The sequence below is a fragment of the Marmota monax genome, unplaced genomic scaffold (genome assembly GCF_021218885.2).
Source record: "Marmota monax isolate L192 unplaced genomic scaffold, Marmota_monax_Labrador192_F-V1.1 WCK01_AAM20220418_F8-fsc00106, whole genome shotgun sequence".
In the NCBI taxonomy this organism is placed as follows: Eukaryota; Metazoa; Chordata; class Mammalia; order Rodentia; family Sciuridae; genus Marmota; species Marmota monax.
The window spans coordinates 6851905-6870142 of record NW_026695218.1 but is presented as its reverse complement, the minus strand read 5'-3'; the positions used below and the strand labels follow the sequence as shown (position 1 = coordinate 6870142).

Below are 18238 nucleotides of genomic sequence, written 5' to 3'. Positions count from 1 at the left end.
TCCCCTCTCTTCCCCTCAGAGCTCTGAGCTCCAAAGTGGCCTGATACCGTGCACATCTTGGTGAGTAAAGCCATTTCCCTGTGATTGATTGAAACTTTCAAAGCATTGGGACCATCCTGCCTCTTGCCCACTGGGAACTGCTCCAGGAAGCACTGGCCTTGCTGGGAGAGGGTAGCTGGTGGCAGCAGAGCAGGAGAACTGCATGTTCTCCTCCCCACCTCACAGGGGCTGTCCTGTGGGCCCCACCATTAAATGAAAAGCTGGAAACATAACCACAGATCAGGAGGCAATAAATGCTTGAGGCAAACAGTAGGGACTGTGAATAAGAAGGGAAACCCCTGTGTTCCTTATTGAGGTTTAAGATAATCACAACAGATATAGGCCTGAAGGTGGGGAAAGACAGAGGGCACTGTGGTGGCCATCGAGGTCAGCAATATATAGAATGGTATGGGGGGGGTTAGGGTGCAGAGTTGGTGCCTGTGGTCCCAGGCAATTTGTCAGTCATATTTGGAAACATCCCATGATCATGCTAGTGCATTTCAAAGTTGAAATGGCTCTTTAACAAGTCCAGTTGGAAGGATTGAGCAGGGTATAGCCACCTGACCTCTCAGTGGATGCAAGCTATGAGTAGGAGACACTGCCAAGGTGAACCTGACTGAGGGATGCCTGGAATCCCTAGAACAGCAGGAGCTCAGCCTCTAGGTTGAGGGAAACCAGTGAGAGTTCCAGACCCACATGGAAATGAAGTACCTGGGAGAGACAGCCCTGCTAACATCAACCCTGATCCACCACCCAACTCACCCTTGTGTCAGAAGCTTCTAGGATGACATAATCAGGCCTGAGGCATCTATGGAATTCTAAACTCCCTGAGCATTTGAGAGAGAGGCTGGTCCTGACTGATTCCCAAGGATAGCAGATCTGGTGTACTTGCCAGTCCAATGGCACCTCCTGGACAAACAGGAAGGGTCATGCCTGACCTATCTCCTCTCGGTTGTGTAGACCCATGTGACTGGGTTCAGCTAGAGCCTTGAGGGTTGTATAATATCCATGTCTTCCCATGAAAACATGCCTCCCTCCATCCTCACCCAACTTCTTACCATGATCCAGGGACCAAGAAGGAGAGAAGGTAGAGCAAGTCACTGTCCCAATTCTTCCCACAGGCTACATCCTGCCCCTATGCTCTGTAGCTCTGCAGTTCCTCTACTACAGAGCCAACTTCTCCCTCTCAGCCTGGATGTTTCCACAGGTGACACTTTCAGGCACTCAGAAAAGCTATTGCTCCTTTCTGTTATTGCCTTTTGTTCTACAATGACTTTGAAACCTGGCTAAGCTGGAAATGGATGAAGCCCAGTGTCCCTGGCATTTCATTCAACCAAGGACATTAGAAAAGGTAACCAGAGATCCAGAACACTGCCCAGCCAAGCTCAGCAGAACCTGCTTGGTTCACAGGAACTAAAGTGAAAGGTGTGCATCATTGTTTTTTCATTGGTTCTATGCAACATTATTATGTGACTGGATAAATGAAGAGGGGACAATCCAAAATGACTACAGCAGAGATGCCAGTGCCCACATCCTACCATCCTAACTGATGAACACAGACATGCAAGAACAATGAGCTTTTATTGTTTATACCACTTAAATATCAGGGGTTGGTTGTTACTAGAGAAGACAGGTCCAGATTCTTACTGATACACAGGGAAATAGATCACAGTCCCTCTTCCTGAGCAGAAGGAAGGTGGTACATTAAATCAACTTTAGGAATATCCAGTATCCTCCAAATCATGCTGTAGTAAATCTGGCTTTTCTTCTGGAAGCCCATAGCCTGGTAGAGTGCCAGGGCACTGTAATGCATTGTGGTAGTCTCAATGAAAACTTCATTGTAGCCCTGAACCCGGGCAAACTGGATGAGAGTCCTGACAAGGGCTTTTGCGATCCCCTTACCGCGGTGCTCCTTGGCCACTGAGAGGTGTAGCAGCTGCAATTGTTTCTTCCCTAAGGGAGGGTCTGCTACTGGGAGAGCACTCACTGTGCCCACCACCTGTCCCTCAAACTCAGCCACCCAGTAGCAGGAGCCACATGAACTCATGTAGTTCTTGGTGATGTCAGCCAGGTCTGTGCGCAAACATAGAGCTTCATGAACCTTCCAGGGAAAAGTAGCAAGCAGCCTCAGGAAAATAAGTAGGGTAAAGCTGGACATTATGGTCAGGAGCCAGGAGCTAGTGACTAGCAGTAAAGTGAGGGGCACTCCAAGTAAGAACAAGAGCGTTCGGGGCAGCATCAACATGTGGCGGAATGTAGCAGGGATGTGCTCAGTCATCCCACTGGAGAATAAGGCCAGAACACTGTCGTTGTCACTCTCCTGGTATTTGCGGATGTGATAAGAAGCCATGGGGGAGACTTCTGTGTCTGCAATCTCGAGGTCCAGGAGAGGCAGCTAGACCTGCCTGCACACCTTCCTGGAAACCCTGGAAAAGAGATAGGAAGCCACGTTTTAGTGTCCCCAGGCCACCAGGCCTCCCAGGGACTATGGAGAAACTGCCAAAGGGTGTGCCTCATAATACCTAATTGGAACTTGTGTTCATCCTCTCTAGCTGTGGGGCATTGGATATGTCGCTAAAGCCTGTGTGTCTTCATCAGCAGAATGGGGAAAATAATACCTGCTTTCTAGAGTTATTCTGAGGATTCAGTACAATATCTTAAATAAAGCTGCCATGTATCCAGTCCCTTCCCCTCCACCCTCATTGCCCCATTATGGGCTCTCTGAACTCTTGGTACATTAGGATGGTTCCCTGTGGCAGTCAAACCTCATTTTCCCAGTCCTTTGGACATTCTCCTGGATCCATATTAGAGGAATCCTGTGTTGCCAAGTACAAGTTTCAGCAAAGCAAAGCATCCTGCCTGATGGTAAAGGTTTAGGCTGCTGAGAAGGCAAAGGACCAAGCACCCAAAACAGCATGACCTTTAGATCCCCACCACAGTCCTTACTGTCAACCTGTTCGGAAAGCCCTGACCTTGCACCTGCATCCTCTCACCTGCTACCACAGAGACACAAGGTTCCAGAGTGGCCTCAGTCCAGACTGCGACTGGCACCCAGGAGAGACTGTCTAGTACCCTCCCTACTTCTGGGAAGAGATCTGGTTGTCCACATCATTGGTTGGCTTCTGGACACTTGTTAATCATAAACCTCAAGGACACAACTAGGTCATGTTGGAGAAGAGTCCAAGTCCACTCACTGTTTTAAACACCAGGTAAAAGATTTACAGGGAAGCAGGATCTGGAACGGAGGAGTGTTCTGCCTCTTGTGGGAGAACTGCCTTCTATTTCCTATTTGCTTAAAGCCATACTATCTCTCATCCAGCCCACTTGACCCTCTCTGAGGCCAGCTCTGATCCACTGCACATACAGACTAGCAACATGAACACTGTGCCTCTCACCCTGGGGTCTCTCACCCTGGGCAAGTGTTCAGGTTCCCTGACTCAGCAACAATGTACTTCACAGCTCTGCTTCTTCCTGCCCAAACTTTCCTGGTCTAGGTAAAATCCATCTTTGGCTGCCCTTTGAGCCCAAGGAATCAACACTTCAATGCAGATGCAGGAACACTGTGAGCCCAGGTCCTGAGGGTTCATGTCACTGAAAACTGCCTATAAACATAGACAGGAAACTGGGTGCCCTGCAGGATACAGTGGTTGAGGATAATCCTCAACACTGTGCATAAGTGAAGTGGCCTGTGAAGAAGAGAAATCCCAATATTCTGTATCTATGCATACTCTGGCCTCCACTCTGCACTATCTCTGGTTGTGCTTATTATGGGATAGGCAGGAGCAAGAGGTGGATGGTGGTGATGAAGGCCATTGGGGAAAGAATTAGGAGGAAACCAGAGAGCATGTTATAAGTTTATCATCTCTGAACACTGAGTGGGTTTTCCGCTGATTTCTCTATGGTTCCCTGAAGCAAATATATTTTTCAAGTTAAAGAGTCAAATTGGACCTTGATCTCCACCAAGTTGCACTGACTCCAGGGAAGCCACAGATTACTAACAGACCTGGAGCTGGTTGCCACTGTCACCCGTGTGTAGCATAGTACCACACATTTGGTTGATGAGCATTGACTTCACTTTCTCAGGCTACTTTCTTGTTCTTGACACATACTATCCTCTGTAGAGCTATGACAGCAGCATCATCCGTAAGATGTGTCCTTTGTATCATTGGTATAGAATGTAGAGAGCATTCAATTTTCCATTGGTGGCATTTTTAATTGCCCAGACCAGAGACATTAAACACATTCACATGTTGTGCAACAAAAACAGATTGCAGTGTTTGTCCTTCTTTCCTCCTTTTAGTCCAATCCAGGGCCTCAGTGCTCCTGGGTGGGAGGTTATAGCCAACAACCAAGGGAACCCCCAGAATGAATTATACGGGTGGGAGTTTCCCCACCACCCCCACAACTGGCACAAACAGCATGTATAATCAACCTGGATGACTTAGCTTCCCTGTTTCTGTTTGGAGTTGGAGGAAACATGGAGATGAAGACAGGCACAATTTGGAGGTTGAGGTGGGGCAGCCATGAGCAGTGTGGGCATTCCCAAGTGCAGTAGGGTTTGCAAAGATTCTGCACTTGAGTGGAGGGCAGCCTCAGAGAACAATACAGGGACAGATTCTCCTGGGTCCTCACTTCATGGTTGTTGCTTTAAGGGAACTGTGGGCTATCTCATTTCAAGGCAGAATTTCTTCTCCTGGTTTGGCTGAGCCATATTTGTGGGTTCATTTTCGAGGCTATTTCTTCAAATGTGTCTGTGAGCCAAGAGGTCCAAACTGTCAAACCTGATCATTTGTGAAATATCTTCCAGTTCAAAGACTTCCCAGTTCAAGTTCATACTAAGTTATGGAAGGAGTCCCAGAGCCTCCTGGGAAGCTGGCTGGAATTGGGCATTTGTTGCAGATCATGTCAGCATGAATCAATAAGGGGCTTGTGTGTGGCCTGGATGCAAAAGCTCTTATGAACCACATCTTGCTTGTGGCAGTGAGTAGCTGCCAAAGAATCCTATGTAAGGGAACAGGGAAAATGAATAACCCAGCCCTGGGAGCTACCTAGTATAACCTTTTCACTTCCTGAGGATCTTCTAGAAAGGAACATGCAGACCATTCATACATGATACTCAGCAAGTTGATAGTGGGGGTGTTGTAGTTTGGGCTTGGTATTGAGAAAGAGAAATTTTACCTCTGTAGACTTTGTCTTTAGCTCCAGAGGCCAGGTGGCATGACCCAGGAGTCTCACTGCTCTCAGAGCCAGGGAAACGACCAAGGGAAAAAAATTAAAAGGCTGCATTCTGCATGGCTAGACATTAAAACAGGGGTTTGGGGAGGCTGGAGTGTAATTCAATACTAGAGGTCTAGCTTGGTGTGAATGAGTCTTTGAGTTCAACACCCAGCAGCTAATAATAAAATCACACACACACACAGATAGAGAGGAAGAGTGGTCCTCTAATCTTTTTGTGAGCATTTTCTTTAGAAATGCTCTCAACCCTGTCCCTAATTGGTAAAGCTTGGGTCAAAGTGGCAGGACCCACTGGTACCACTCACAGCAGCCCCTCTCCCGAAGAAAACCCCTTGACATCTATTCTCTGTAACCTTTTCAATGCTTTTAGAATCATCTAAACTATTTTCTTCTAAATTTTTAGATGAAATCTACATAAAATTAACCTAATTAACATATAAAAGCTGTGCCATTTGGTTCATTCTCAATGTTGTGCTGCCACCATCTTTATCAAGTCCTCGAACATTGCCACCTACCCAAGAGGATGCTTATACTCCAGCAGGCATTTTTTTGCCACTGCTCCTTCTCCCCAATCCTTATAACACCCCAAGCTGCTGCACAACCTCCTTTGGATTTGCACATTTTATTTCAGATCTCATGGCCAAATTTCTGGCTTATCTTGTAGAGTACAACAGTCTGAGGTTCCTGTTTTCTCCCTGTTTCCTGTGACCCACTCCTTGACTCCATAATGCTCTGGCCTGAGAGAGTGGTGACCAGGCCTGGGAGCCTCAGGAGGCACAGAACACTCCTGCCCTCTCCTCCTGGGAACCTGGCCACCATATGCAGGCAGAAAGAGACTGTCCAGGATGAACACCCAGAAGCTAATGTTAGTATTGTGGACATAATAGAATTTGCATCCACCCTTGTTTGTGCAGGATTCCAGGCAACTTGGCAGCTAATGTGGGGACCTGATTGTGAATAGCCACAGATGAAATTTCAATGAGGGCCAGAATGCAAGCAGGATGAAAGGCTTCCTCCCTACTCAAATGTTATTTTCCTGCCCAGTCAATTCTGGGTAGCATGGTTGCTGAATGAACAAAGGTATGTGTTGGGAAGAGGGGAGGAGAGTGTTCCAGGTCAAGGGTACATTCTGTTCACAACCTCCAACAGAATGAGCGCTTCCTTTTGGAGCTCAGTAGAGCAGCTGGCTATGTTTACGGTCTGAGTGGAAGTGCTGGGGCAGGGGAAGACCAAGCTGCAGTCCTGTCTCTGAGATTCCTGGCACCTGATGGAGCCCTCCACCAGTGATGGGGTTGTACTCAGTGCCCAGGACCCACCAGTCCAGTGTGACAGTGTTTCCATCCTGGGCCCGTCCTTCCCCCTCTACCCCTCAGGCTTCTTAGCCCTAACATGTCCTGATACCAAGTACATGTGGGTGAGAAAAACCATTTTCCTGAGAGTTTTCAAAACACTGGGAATACTGTAAACCTCCCTCAGAATCTTACCCTCTGGGCACTGCCCCTTAGACCCTGGTCTCATTGGGGAAGGGAACTGGTAGCAGCAGAGTCTGGAGAACCTGCAGAACTTCCTCCTCTTGACCTCCCAGTGGTGTCCTGAAGACTTATGCACAATTCAGGAGGCCAAAGACACCTGATGTGTGTCACAAGATTGTGGGAATGGGGAGGGTCAGGGGAACAGGTGTGATTTCTTTTTTCTATGATAGCACAGGGAGGCAGGCCTGAGGGAGAGGGATGAGCTGACAGAGAGTTCTATGTTTGATCTTCAAGACCAGGGGCAGGAGAAAAGGATGGGGCAGTGGGAAGTTGAGGCTGTGGTTCTGAACAACTAGTCACTCATGGACCCAGTCCACGAGCATGGTTAAAGTTTTCTGTGTAGGGGAAATGGGTATATGACAAGGCTGGATGCCAGGATTGGACAAGCTGTGGCCCAGGGAGACAGGAGAAATGCCAGAGAAGGGGAATATCTCCCATGCTGATCAAATATCAAAAGGTAACTAAGGTTTTCTGGGATTCACCAGATTTGGAATTGTGCCTCTGAGTTGGACAGATCAAGTAAGAGGCTCCAGGTGGCCATGAACATGCCAGAGTTCCCATCCTAAACAGATGGGAAAGGGCAACAGTCCTGAAAACATCAGCCCTGACCTATGTCCCAACTCTTCCTTGTACAGGAGGATCTATTCTGAGGTACCTTTTAAAATCTGGAGTTTGTGAGCATTTGGGGACAGTGTCTGGGACCAGGCTATGTGCCGATCCAGGTTAATTTTGGGACACTCACCTCACTATGACTCCTTCAGGATACATAGGAAGGCTCCATACATGACCTCCCCTCAGTCAAGGTGGCCCATGGGAATGGGCCCTGCCTGCACCACAGGATTGCACCATACCCATACCCAGGTCTCCTGATGGAAACATCCCCCTCCATCCACAGCTACCTTTCCACCCCTCTGCAGGGACATGGCACCAGAGTGAGTGCATTTCTGCTCAGTTCTTCTCATAGGGCCACATTGTGCCCCTCTGCTCTGTGATTCTGCAGTTCCTCCACTACTGAACCAGTCTCATCTCTCCTGAGTCTGGGATGTTTCCACAAGTGTCACCTGTGGGGACATGGAGAAGTCTTTGTTCTTTTCTCATTTTGGTTTGGTTGCTCTGAAATGACTTTAAACCCTGCCTGAGCTGGCCTGCTGGGACAAGATGACACACATTATAACCAGTACTGCAGTCAATCCTGGCCATTTGCATAGATATCCTGAGACCCAGAGAGCTGCCCAGCACAGACCAGAAGAAAACTGGCTCACAGACTCAAGCAACGTGTGTGCACATTATCATCTCGGCTTGTTATTTATACATTACTGTGGTGATAGACAAAAGAATCACTGTACCTAGAAGCACTGAATGGAATAGAAGCCCCCACACCTCACCATCAAACATGTTGGACTCAGATGTGCACTAGCAAGGAGTTTTCATCATTTGTTCTACCAAAATGCCAGGGTTTGCTTGTGCTACAGGATTGTCAATCAGATCCTGACTGATACACGAGACAATAGCTCATGGGCCTCCTTCCTGAGCAGATGGGAGGAAGTATGTTAAACGAATGGTAGAAAGGTACACTAGTCTAAAGACCTTGTTATAAAAGTACTCTCCTGTCTTCTGGAAGCCCATGCGCAGGTAGAGGGTCAAAGCAGCCTGCTGTACTATGCTAGTATCAAGGACAACCTCATTGTAGCCCTGAGCCCTTGCAAACTGGAGGACAGTCATGACCAGGGCTTTCCCTAGTCCTTCACCTCGGTGCTCCAAGGCCACAGAGAGGTGAAACAGCTGCAGTTGCTTCCTCCCTGGGGGGGCATCCTTCACTGGCAAAGCACCCACTATGCCTGCCACCTGCCCCCCAGACTCAGCCACCCAGAAGCAGGAACTACGGGCCCTCAAGTAGGATTTGGTGATGTCAGCAAGATCTGTCTGCAAACACATGACCACGTACTTTCTCCAAGGCTGTCTGGCCAACAGCCATAGGAAAACAAGGAAGGTGACATTGGATACAAGAGCCAGGAGCCAAGAGCCAGAGGCCAGGAGTAGGGTGATGGGCACCCCAAGTAAGAGCAAGAATGTTTGTGGCAACTTCAGCATGTGGCGAAAGGTGGCAGGGACATGCTCGATCATCCCTTTGGAAAACAAGTCCAGGACCCTTTTGTGGTCAGTCTCCTGGTATTTGCGGATGTGATGAGGTGCCATGGGGAGACTTCCGTGTCTGCAGTTTCCACAAGTGACAGCTAAACCTTCATGCATGCCTTCCCTGCATCCCTGGAGGAGAGAGAAGAAGCCATGTGAGTGTCCCAGACCTCCCCAGAACTTAGGAGACATCTCAACTGTGTGTCTTTACTGTGGCCCAAAAAGAAGCAGGCCACCACCAGTGGAAGGAGGTGTAGGATCAGAAACACCTGCTGGATGTTGGAACCTTGGTTCCTTCCATTTCTAGCTATGTGTCCTTGGGCATGTCACTTAACCTCTGAGCCTCTGTTGTCTTCCTCTGCAGAACAGGGTAAAATAACAACAGCCTTCCACAGTTGTTTTGAAATTTAATAGAATGATTTATATAAAACACTGATATATACAGTCCCCACCCCTCTGTGTGAGTCAGCTTTTCATTTTGTGATCAAAATACCTGAGAACAACAACTAGATGAGGAAAGATTTATTTTGGCTCACGGTTTTAAGGTTCAGTCCTTTGTCAGCTGGCTCCAGGGCAGAAACATCACAGTAGAAGTTTGTGGCAGAGGAAAGCTGAATTCAAAGCAGTCGGGAAACTGATAGAGGGCCAGAAAGAGAGACAGTGAGACGGAGAGAGAAGAGGGGCCTGGGAGAATAATACCCCTTCCCACCACGCCCCCAGTGACCTACTTCCTCCATCCGGGATCCACCTCCCAGTAGTCTATTCAGCTATCAAAGGATTAGTCCATTAAAGGAAGATTTTTGAGCGTGTGTGTCGGGGTGTGGGAATAGTAAGGTTTGAATCTGGAATGTTCCCCAACAGCTCATGTGTTGATAGCATAGTCAATGTAGCAAAGTTCGGAGTGGGACTTTTAGGCTCATGAAGGCTCTGGCCTCATCAGTGGATTAAACCATTAACAGCTGAATGAACTACTGGAAGGTGGGAACTAGTAATAGGAAGTAGGTCACTGGGGGCGTGCCCTAGAGGGGTTTGTCTTTCCTCCACCCTTTCCTCTCTCTCCTTTGCTTCCTGGCTGCTGGAGTTTAGCAGCTTACCTCTGCCATGACTCATCTCCATCCGGTTTCTACTTTAGAACAAGATGACCATTGATTGGATCCTCTGAAAACATGAGCCAAAATTAATCTTTCCTTCCCTAAGTTGTTCTTGTCAGGTATTTTAACTGCAGCAACAAAAATATGACTTCACAGCCTCCAACCTCATTAGTATATTATGGGCTCTCTAAATTTATTGGCACATGTAGATAACACCCTATGACAGTCAGTACTCATGTCCCCAGGCCTTTGAGCCCCCACCAAGGTGCATATATTGCAAAAATCTTGTTTCCAATTAGAAGTCTCACCAAAGCCTCCTTTCCCCAGTGCTAAGGATTGGTCTGCTGGGAAGGCAAAGGGCCAAGCACATAGGACAGTGCAGCCTTCAGATCCCTAAAATATTGTGGGACTCCATTCAACACTGAGTCCTACAGCTATGTACCCCTCCACTCACTGGCTTCCCCAAAGCTGAGAGTGACCAGGGCAGCATCATCCCTCAGCCTCCAGCTGGCATTCAGGAGAGAATGTCCAGGGTCTGTCCACCTGTGGGTAGCCAATATGGGTGGCCACCACATTGGCAGATTCATGAATGTTTCATAATCAGAAATCCCAAGGGCACGTTGCTGGGCTATGACCATGCAGGGAGCCCAAGTCCATGCACCTTCATGAAGACTGGGAAATGAAACTGTGAGATGGGGGTCAGCAGGATCTGGACCAGCGCCTGGCTCCTACCCTAGGAAGCTTGGCACCTCAGGTCACAACATCTCTCACAAAGCCCACCCAGGTCTCTCTGGGGTCCACCCCAGTGCTCTCCCACACCCAGGAGTCTGAGTACTGTGCCGCTAACCTCGGGCTCTCCTCACAGGCAACAGATGAGGGTCCCTGGCTCAGCAACAAGGTGCTTCCCAGCTGGGCTTCTCTCTGCCCAGCTTTACCGGTCTGGGTAAGATTCTGGGTAAGACTCTAGGCAGTCCCCACACTCACCTCCTCTGCAGCCTCTCTTCTCCTTCATTCACACACTGAGCAATGCTCTTGACACTGCTGTGGGGCTGCAGGGGTCCTTTTCAGCCACCAGCAATGCTGCCAGCTGACGGGCACCCAACAGTAGACAGCTGCCGTGTGCAAAAGAGGAGGCCTGGGGACTGCAACACCACAGGGCACAATTTCTGTGTCGAAAGTGTGGGACTGACTGAGGCCTGGAGTTCTCTGAGGAGGCCTGGTGTAGGTATATTGAATGTGATGCTGCAGGTAGGACATGGATGCCTCACGGTACCATATGGGGATGGGATGGAGTAGGATGTAGGGGACCAGGAAGCCATGGCCTCAGGGAGGAGGCCACCAAACTGCCTCAAAGCCTTGGGGAAGCTTATGAAATCTAAGTTGTAGTGAAAGAAATTCATTTGCTGGGAAGCTACAAAACCTAAGCTTCCATATCCCTCCCTCCCTTACAGGGCCCCTTCCAAGATTTCATATTTGGATTTGCAACATTGTATTCTGCAGGTAGTCCCCAAATTGGTTATGCTCAGGCTCCCCACTACCAGGTTTGCCCTGAGGGCAGGCCTACCTTTTGGAGGAAATATGAATTTAGGAGTCAAACAGACTTGGGTTCAAATCCTAGTTCTACCTCCAATATATGTCTTCTCCTCTCTGTACCCTGTCCATGACTAGGGAAGCTGGGGTCAAAGTGGCAGTGCCCACTGGTTGTATGCATAATGGTTACCTCTTTGAAAACTTCAACATCGTTTCTCTCTCCAATCTTTAGGTCCTCCTTATGGATTTAGAGACATTTAAACACTTCTCTTTGCTTCAAATTTTTTAGATGATAACAATATAACATGAAATTAGCTGACTTAAAGTGTAAAACCTGTGGCAATGGTATATTAACCATGTTATGCCACCACCACCCACATCGAATCCCAAAACATCCTCTTCAGCTGAATAGGGACCTTGGATTATAGTGGCCAATCGTCGCCATTAATCCTACTCTCTGAGATTCTAGCAACACCCTATATTGTGTGCCTAAGCAACTTTGGATTTGCAGTTTCTACCAAAACTCATGGCAAAATTCCTTGTGATCTTGTAGAGTTCTGCAGTCTGAGAGTCTACTTTATCTCCCTTCTCCTCTTAGCTCATCCCTCGACCCAGGAATGCCCTCCCCATTGCACAAACACAGGTATTGGTTACATAATAGTCTGTGTCCACCCTTGTTTTCAACAGGCATTCAGTGAAAACATTGGCAGTTTTGGGAACCCCACCATGAGGAGCAACAGACTAAATACCAAGGAGAACGCAAGGCAAGCAAGTCGAGGGCTTCCTCCCTGGTCAGAAGTGAATTTTCCAACAGAGTCATCCCTCACCTGAAAGCAGTGGTGCCCGGTGAACCAAGGTATGGTGAGAAAGACAGCGAATATTCCAGGCCAAGGGAATATGGTACCCAAAGGCCTCCAGCAGAATGGGAGCTTCCTTACTGAGTGATCTAGAGCAGTTGACTAGGTTTGTGGAGTGAGGACAGAAGTTAGAGCACATGGCCAAGCTGAAGTCCTTTCTCTGTGTTTCCAGAGGCAGAGGATCTGGTTCCTGCAGGAAGCCCTCAACCATTGTTGGGGTTGGCATCTTTGGATGGCCTTCCTCAGAGCCCAGAACTCCCTCATCACTTTACCATGACAACATTTCCATCCTGGTCCTTCCTTGGCCTCCTTGCAGCTCTGGCCTTTGACTATGTCCATCTGGCAGCAGTAAAACTCATTCCCTTCTATTGAATGAACCTCTCAAGTCACTGTGGACTTTCTTCATGTGAGTGCCAGCTCTGTGCCCACTGGGAGTTGTCCAAGAGACACTAGTCTTACTGGGCCAGGAGAGTTGCTGTCAGCAGAGAAGGGGAGAACCTGTGCCGCAGTCTGGCTGGGCACAATCAGGAGCCACTTGTCAAAAGAAACTAACTTTATTTTTAGAACCACACACGCCAAACAAAACAGCCTCTCAGGAAAAACCCTCAGAGCCCCAACTGCCACCACCGGCTTTCCACAAACCTCTCTCTCCAACCCAAGCCTCTCTCTCCACCTCTCACAATCCTCCTGCTCTTGAGGCCGATTGGCTGGGTCACGTGGGCAGAGCCAAAAAAGTCCCCCAATGAGCAGCTCCGTGGTCTGAAAGGGCAGGGAAACAGCCCAATGAGCATCACCGCAGAGGAGCCAATCAGCTAGATGTTGCTGGGGCCGCTGTGAGCCAATCATCAGCCGGCAGCTGGAAGTTTGCTGGCAGCTGGAAGTTTGCTGGCAGCTGGAAGTTTGCTGGGGCCCCTGCAGCTGTGGCTCTCAACAAACCTGCATGGCAGACTCCCCTCCAACTCAAAGGGAAAGTCCTGATGGACCCAACATTAAGTAAAAAACTAAATTAAAATTCAGACATATGATGTGAATAGCAGGGGAAGGTTGGAGGAAGGGAACAACCATGTGGATTGTTGAGGTTTTAGAGAAGCACAAATGAGATAGAACTGAAGGTGTGGTTAGGCTGTCACAGAGTGTTGCAGATGGCCATCAATGCCAGCAACACTTTGAATGGCATTGAGGGGTCAGAGTTCAGCTTCAGGGGTTTGTATAACAAGTTACTTATGTTTGGCATGATCCCATGGCTTGGTGAAGAGTCTTCACCTAAGTGAAATAAGCCTGTGACACAGGTCTCTTGGCAGGGATCAAGAAGGAGAGAAGGTAGAGCAAGTCACTGTCCCAATTCATCAGACACGATTTATCCTGCCTGATGTCTCAGTGGTGGTGAGTTATAAGTAGTAGACACTGCCAAGAGGGTAAATGACCTCCAAACTTCTCTCAAGTCACCAGAACCTGACCAAGGGGTACCTGAACTTCCTGGAACAGCAGGAGCTCTGCCTCTGGGTTCAGAGAAACCAGTGAGAGTTACAAAGGGACAGCCTTGTTTACCTAATGAGCACTGACCCACCACCCAACTCACCCTTGTGTCAGAAGCTTCTAGGATGACATAATCACTCCTGAGGCATCTATGGAATTCTAAACTCCCTGAGCATTTGAGAGAGAGGCTGGTCCTGACTGATTCCCAAGGATAGCAGATCTGGTGTACTTGCTAGTCCCATGGCATCTTCTGGACAAACAGGAAGAGTCATGCCTGACCTACTTCCCCTCAGTTATGTGGGTCCCCATGACTGGGTTCAGCCAGAGCCTCAATCGAGGGTTGTACCATATCCATGTCCTCCCATGAACACATGCCTCCCTCCATCCTCACCCACCTCTTGCCATGAGCCAGGGACCAAGAAGGAGAGAGGGTAAAGCAAGTCACTGTCCCAATTCTTTCCACAGGGCTGCATCCTGCCCTATGCTCTGTGGCTCTGCAGTCCCCTACTATGGGTCCAACTACATTTCTCCCTCTCAGCCTCGAGGCACTAGGAAAAGCTATTGTTCCTTACTGCTATTGCCTTTGCTGTTCTCCAATGACCTTGAGCCCTGCTTAAAGTCAAAATGGATGAAGCCCAGTGTCCCTGGTACTTCATTCAACCTAGGACATTAGAAAAGGCAACTTGATACCCTATGCACTGCCCAGCCAAGCCCAGCAGAAACTGCTGGTTCATAGGCTCTAAAGTGAAAATTATTTACATATATATATATATATATATATATATACATATATATATACATATATATATACATATATATATATATGTTTTTTTCTGTTGGTTTTATGCAACATTATTGTGTGACTAGATAAGCAAAAAGGGGACAATACAAAATGACTGTAGCAGAGACTCTGGTGCCCACACCCACCATCCAACCTATTGGAATCACCTGTGCAAGAGCAATGCGCTTTTATTTTTTATACCACTGAAATGTTGGGGTTTTTTTTTTAATAGTGAAGAGTGGATCAAATCCTGATTTATAGACAAGGACATAGATAACAGTCCATTTTCCTAAGCAGAAGGGAAATGGTAAGTTATGAAAGCAAATGAAAGAGAGTATAGAAAGGAAAAGAAATGAAGGCAGACCTCAGCAAATCAGTGGTACTTTATTAAGCAGCAGGGGGCACATTTTCAAGAGGGAAAATGGTAACTTGCTAGTAAAAGGGTCTGAGTATTCTAGGGTGTAGACAGGCTGAGTCTAAGCAGGAAATGTGTTAATTATAGCTGGAGGAAGTCCTTGGGCATTCAGGGGAACAGTTGTAGATAAGGAAAATGGCAACAAGTTCTGAGCCAATTATACTCCTTTTATCATTGAGAGTTATTTTCCATATCCTTCATATAGACTCTGAATAGGGGAATCAATGTCACATATGGCTGCTTCCTGCTGAAAAGGGATGAAATAAGGGAACTTATCCATCTTCAGAAATCCAGGATAGGAATGGTGCTGTAGGGTGTCCTGAACCTTTGTAGGTTCCTTGTGGTTGAGGCTGCAGATGAGTACATGTGGAATAAAGCTTGAAGTCATCATGGGTATCTTTTCCTTTTTTGTGTTTTCAGGATCTCATACTGTGAATGCAGGAGAGGAATGTCTTTGACATATTCCTGCGATGCAGTATGAGCTAAATGGGTCACCTTACTAAGATGCTATCTCTGTACAAAATTAAGAATACAGGGAAGAAATTTATTGTGTAAAAGATGAATATTAAGAGGGATGTGAGGGAGAGTACACAGAAAGTTCATCATCTTAGATCCTCCAATGAGGACAACTAGGAAGCAGATCGTTCTCATCTTCACTGTTCAAGGCAGTCCTGGAGCTATTTAAACTTGTCTCTTACTAATCCTGATGGTTTACATAGAAACAGCATTCTTCCCTGAGGCAGGGGCAGAGACTACCTTGTTTTATAGTAAGGATATCAGAAGCCAGACAATCAATTGATTTTGTAAGGTCAGTATTGCATTGGCGACCTGTTGGATGTCTTCGATAACTTGTTCTGTTAATTTTTTATAGTAGTGAATAGAGGTTCCTAATCCTGTTGCTCCTGTGTCAATCTTGGCAGATTTATCTATCCCTGTGAGTAAGGGAATACACTGAAAGGCTCTCTTGTGTCTGGTGTGTGCCATTATCAGAATAGGCAAATTTTAGTTGTTAAGTAAATCATCAATTTGAAGAATAAGTAAGACCAAGATACAGAGGTCAGTCCAATTTTTGGTAGGCAGGGGTAAATATGAGCCTCACAAAGGAAACATGCCTCAGAATTTAGGGAACACCAGGGCTGTAGGGCTAACAAAAGTGTACATCTTAAGTTCCATTAAAAGAAGGATAGTCCTTTAAATGCCCAGGTATGACTATACTTTGGTAGAGTAACTGTTTTGCTAGGTGTTTAGGACCATGCTGATTCCTATGTATTGCTAAAATTCAGCTGAGTTCCCTCAGGGGGTCACTCTTGGGCACTTGTGATTAGCTTCTTAGCTTCTTTAGTTCATCTAAGATGGATCGGCGTCTCCTTCACCATGTGTTTCCCTTGGAAGCATCAGGAATGTCTCCTTCTCCAGTGACCTTCCTCTTTGCAGCATGTGCACTGGTTATCTTTCTGTTCTCCAGGGTCTCATTGAGCCCCCTGAGTGGGAGGTAATGTAGCCCAGAGTCACAAAGCCCTTCGAGAAGTCCCCTTGTTCCCCGAGTTCAAGCTGACTCAAAGGGCAAGAGCCAATTATTTGTGTTCTCTCTCTCTCTCTCTCTCTCTCTCTCCCCCCCCCCCTTTTGTTTCCATAACGTTAGTCTCTAAGCTTTGGTCTGAAACATACTGCAAACCAGTTTCACCAGTCTTAAAGTAAGAGGACTGGGTTTTAACTTTAATGTCTATAACTTTATAATTATTTACTACTTCTATTTGATTGGAGTCAACATTAGTGCAAGAAGTTAGCCTTAGATCACTCCATCTGTCCTATAGATGATGACCCATTATCTCAAATTAACTTAGATTATTATATTAGAATTATACTTCTGTAAGGCACTAACAAATAACAGTTACGGTTTACAAGGAAAATAAAAAATGAAATGAACAGGAGTAAAAATATATTTAGTTTGTATAATAGCTATAAACTAAGAAACAAATTTTTATGATCCCAACCCTTTAAATGTTAGTTTGAAGAACACAAGCTTGGTAAATGTTCTTTTAGATTTCATATTTTACAGACATGTATACTTAGAAGATATAAATACATTTAGAATACAAGTAAGTCAGTAACAGTAGCACAATGACACTGATATTTTATGTTAACCAAGTTTAGCTTTAAAAGAAAAATTTAGATCCTGTAATGCAGTGTGCTACTGTAAAATAACAGTTGTTGTTTAAACAAAAGTGTTCAAATCCTAATTTCTTCAAGACTAGTTTCTCTAAATAAGAAAATTTAACAGACATAAGAAATTATCTTGATAGATAAGAGCAAACTAATGTTTTAAGAAAACCTTGTTACTTCAACCCATAGATTATTAAACTTTGGTTTATATCAATACATTAAATAACTTCAACTGATTGTGCTAATTATAGCCAATTTAATTATACACAAATTTTTTGAGATTCATCCTCCACAAATCGTGTGTAACTTAAATGTTCTACAACTTGTTTACATCCTTGATTTTCTCCTTTTTTTATCTTGAATTTTAGCACAAGAATATTATTTTATCAGACAAAACAAAATGTTCTCTCATCAAGAACACTTCCTTTACCTTTTAAATTTCTGTACCAAAATTTTTTTCTATACCTATAACTTTTCTTATCCCTGTTTGTTTCAGATCCTTTCTTTAATATGTATTCTGAAACAATCCTTATGAATGTTATCTATGCATTTAATTTACAAAGCAAATTTCATTCCAGGAGAGGGATCAGACAATGTAGTATATACAAAAACTATGCTGTAATCCTTTTCTCCCAGATTGCAATCAAGGGGTTAGGGCACAAGATATTTTTTAGCCTGACCTGTCCCCCTTATCTTTATGACAATGTCATCAACTCTAAGTTGAGTTCCCCAACATTAATTTTGCCTAGATTCTCCTTTTGGGCTTTTTTCTTATACTAGGCATATTAATATTTCATGAAGGTGGCCCCAGTTAGGTTATCTTCAGTTGGGTGGAGCCAGGCTGAGACACAGTGTTAATACTGCCAGCACTGGGTTGAAATGACTTAACTCTTTTGTAACACTTTCCTTTGGTGAGCAGATTCTTAGCTTCTATCCTGGCATGTCAGAGGCAGTGCCCTTTGGTTCTTTCAACTTAGTTTCTGACT

At 46.1% G+C, this 18238-nt stretch overlaps 2 protein-coding genes across 3 annotated transcripts; both read right to left on the bottom strand.

Moving 5' to 3' along the window:
- Positions 1 to 1601: 1601 nt before the first annotated feature.
- LOC124084910 (probable N-acetyltransferase CML1) lies at positions 1602 to 3130 on the bottom strand. 2 transcript variants are annotated; one of them, XM_046432358.2, is made up of 2 exons: positions 3033 to 3130; positions 1602 to 2465 (listed from the first exon to the last, which is right to left on the bottom strand). In XM_046432358.2, exon 2 carries the CDS (start codon positions 2387 to 2389, stop codon positions 1706 to 1708), a length of 684 nt encoding a protein of 227 aa, XP_046288314.1. In that variant the 5' UTR covers positions 2390 to 2465; positions 3033 to 3130; the 3' UTR covers positions 1602 to 1705. The 2 variants fall into 2 exon arrangements, with proteins under 2 accessions (XP_046288314.1, XP_046288315.1); XM_046432359.2 differs by lacking the exon at positions 3033 to 3130 and adding an exon at positions 2805 to 2913.
- A 2850-nt stretch (positions 3131 to 5980) lies between these two features.
- On the bottom strand, positions 5981 to 9627 carry LOC124084909 (probable N-acetyltransferase CML1). The gene is made up of 2 exons (XM_046432357.2): positions 9476 to 9627; positions 5981 to 9071 (listed from the first exon to the last, which is right to left on the bottom strand). Exon 2 carries the CDS (start codon positions 9054 to 9056, stop codon positions 8319 to 8321), a length of 738 nt encoding a protein of 245 aa, XP_046288313.1. The 5' UTR covers positions 9057 to 9071; positions 9476 to 9627; the 3' UTR covers positions 5981 to 8318.
- Positions 9628 to 18238: the final 8611 nt, after the last annotated feature.

Coding starts and splice junctions, on each gene's coding strand:
- LOC124084910 (XM_046432358.2), bottom strand. CDS start 2,389: ATGGCTTCTTATCACATCCGCAAATACCAGGAGAGTGACAACGACAGT.
- LOC124084909 (XM_046432357.2), bottom strand. CDS start 9,056: ATGCATGAAGGTTTAGCTGTCACTTGTGGAAACTGCAGACACGGAAGT.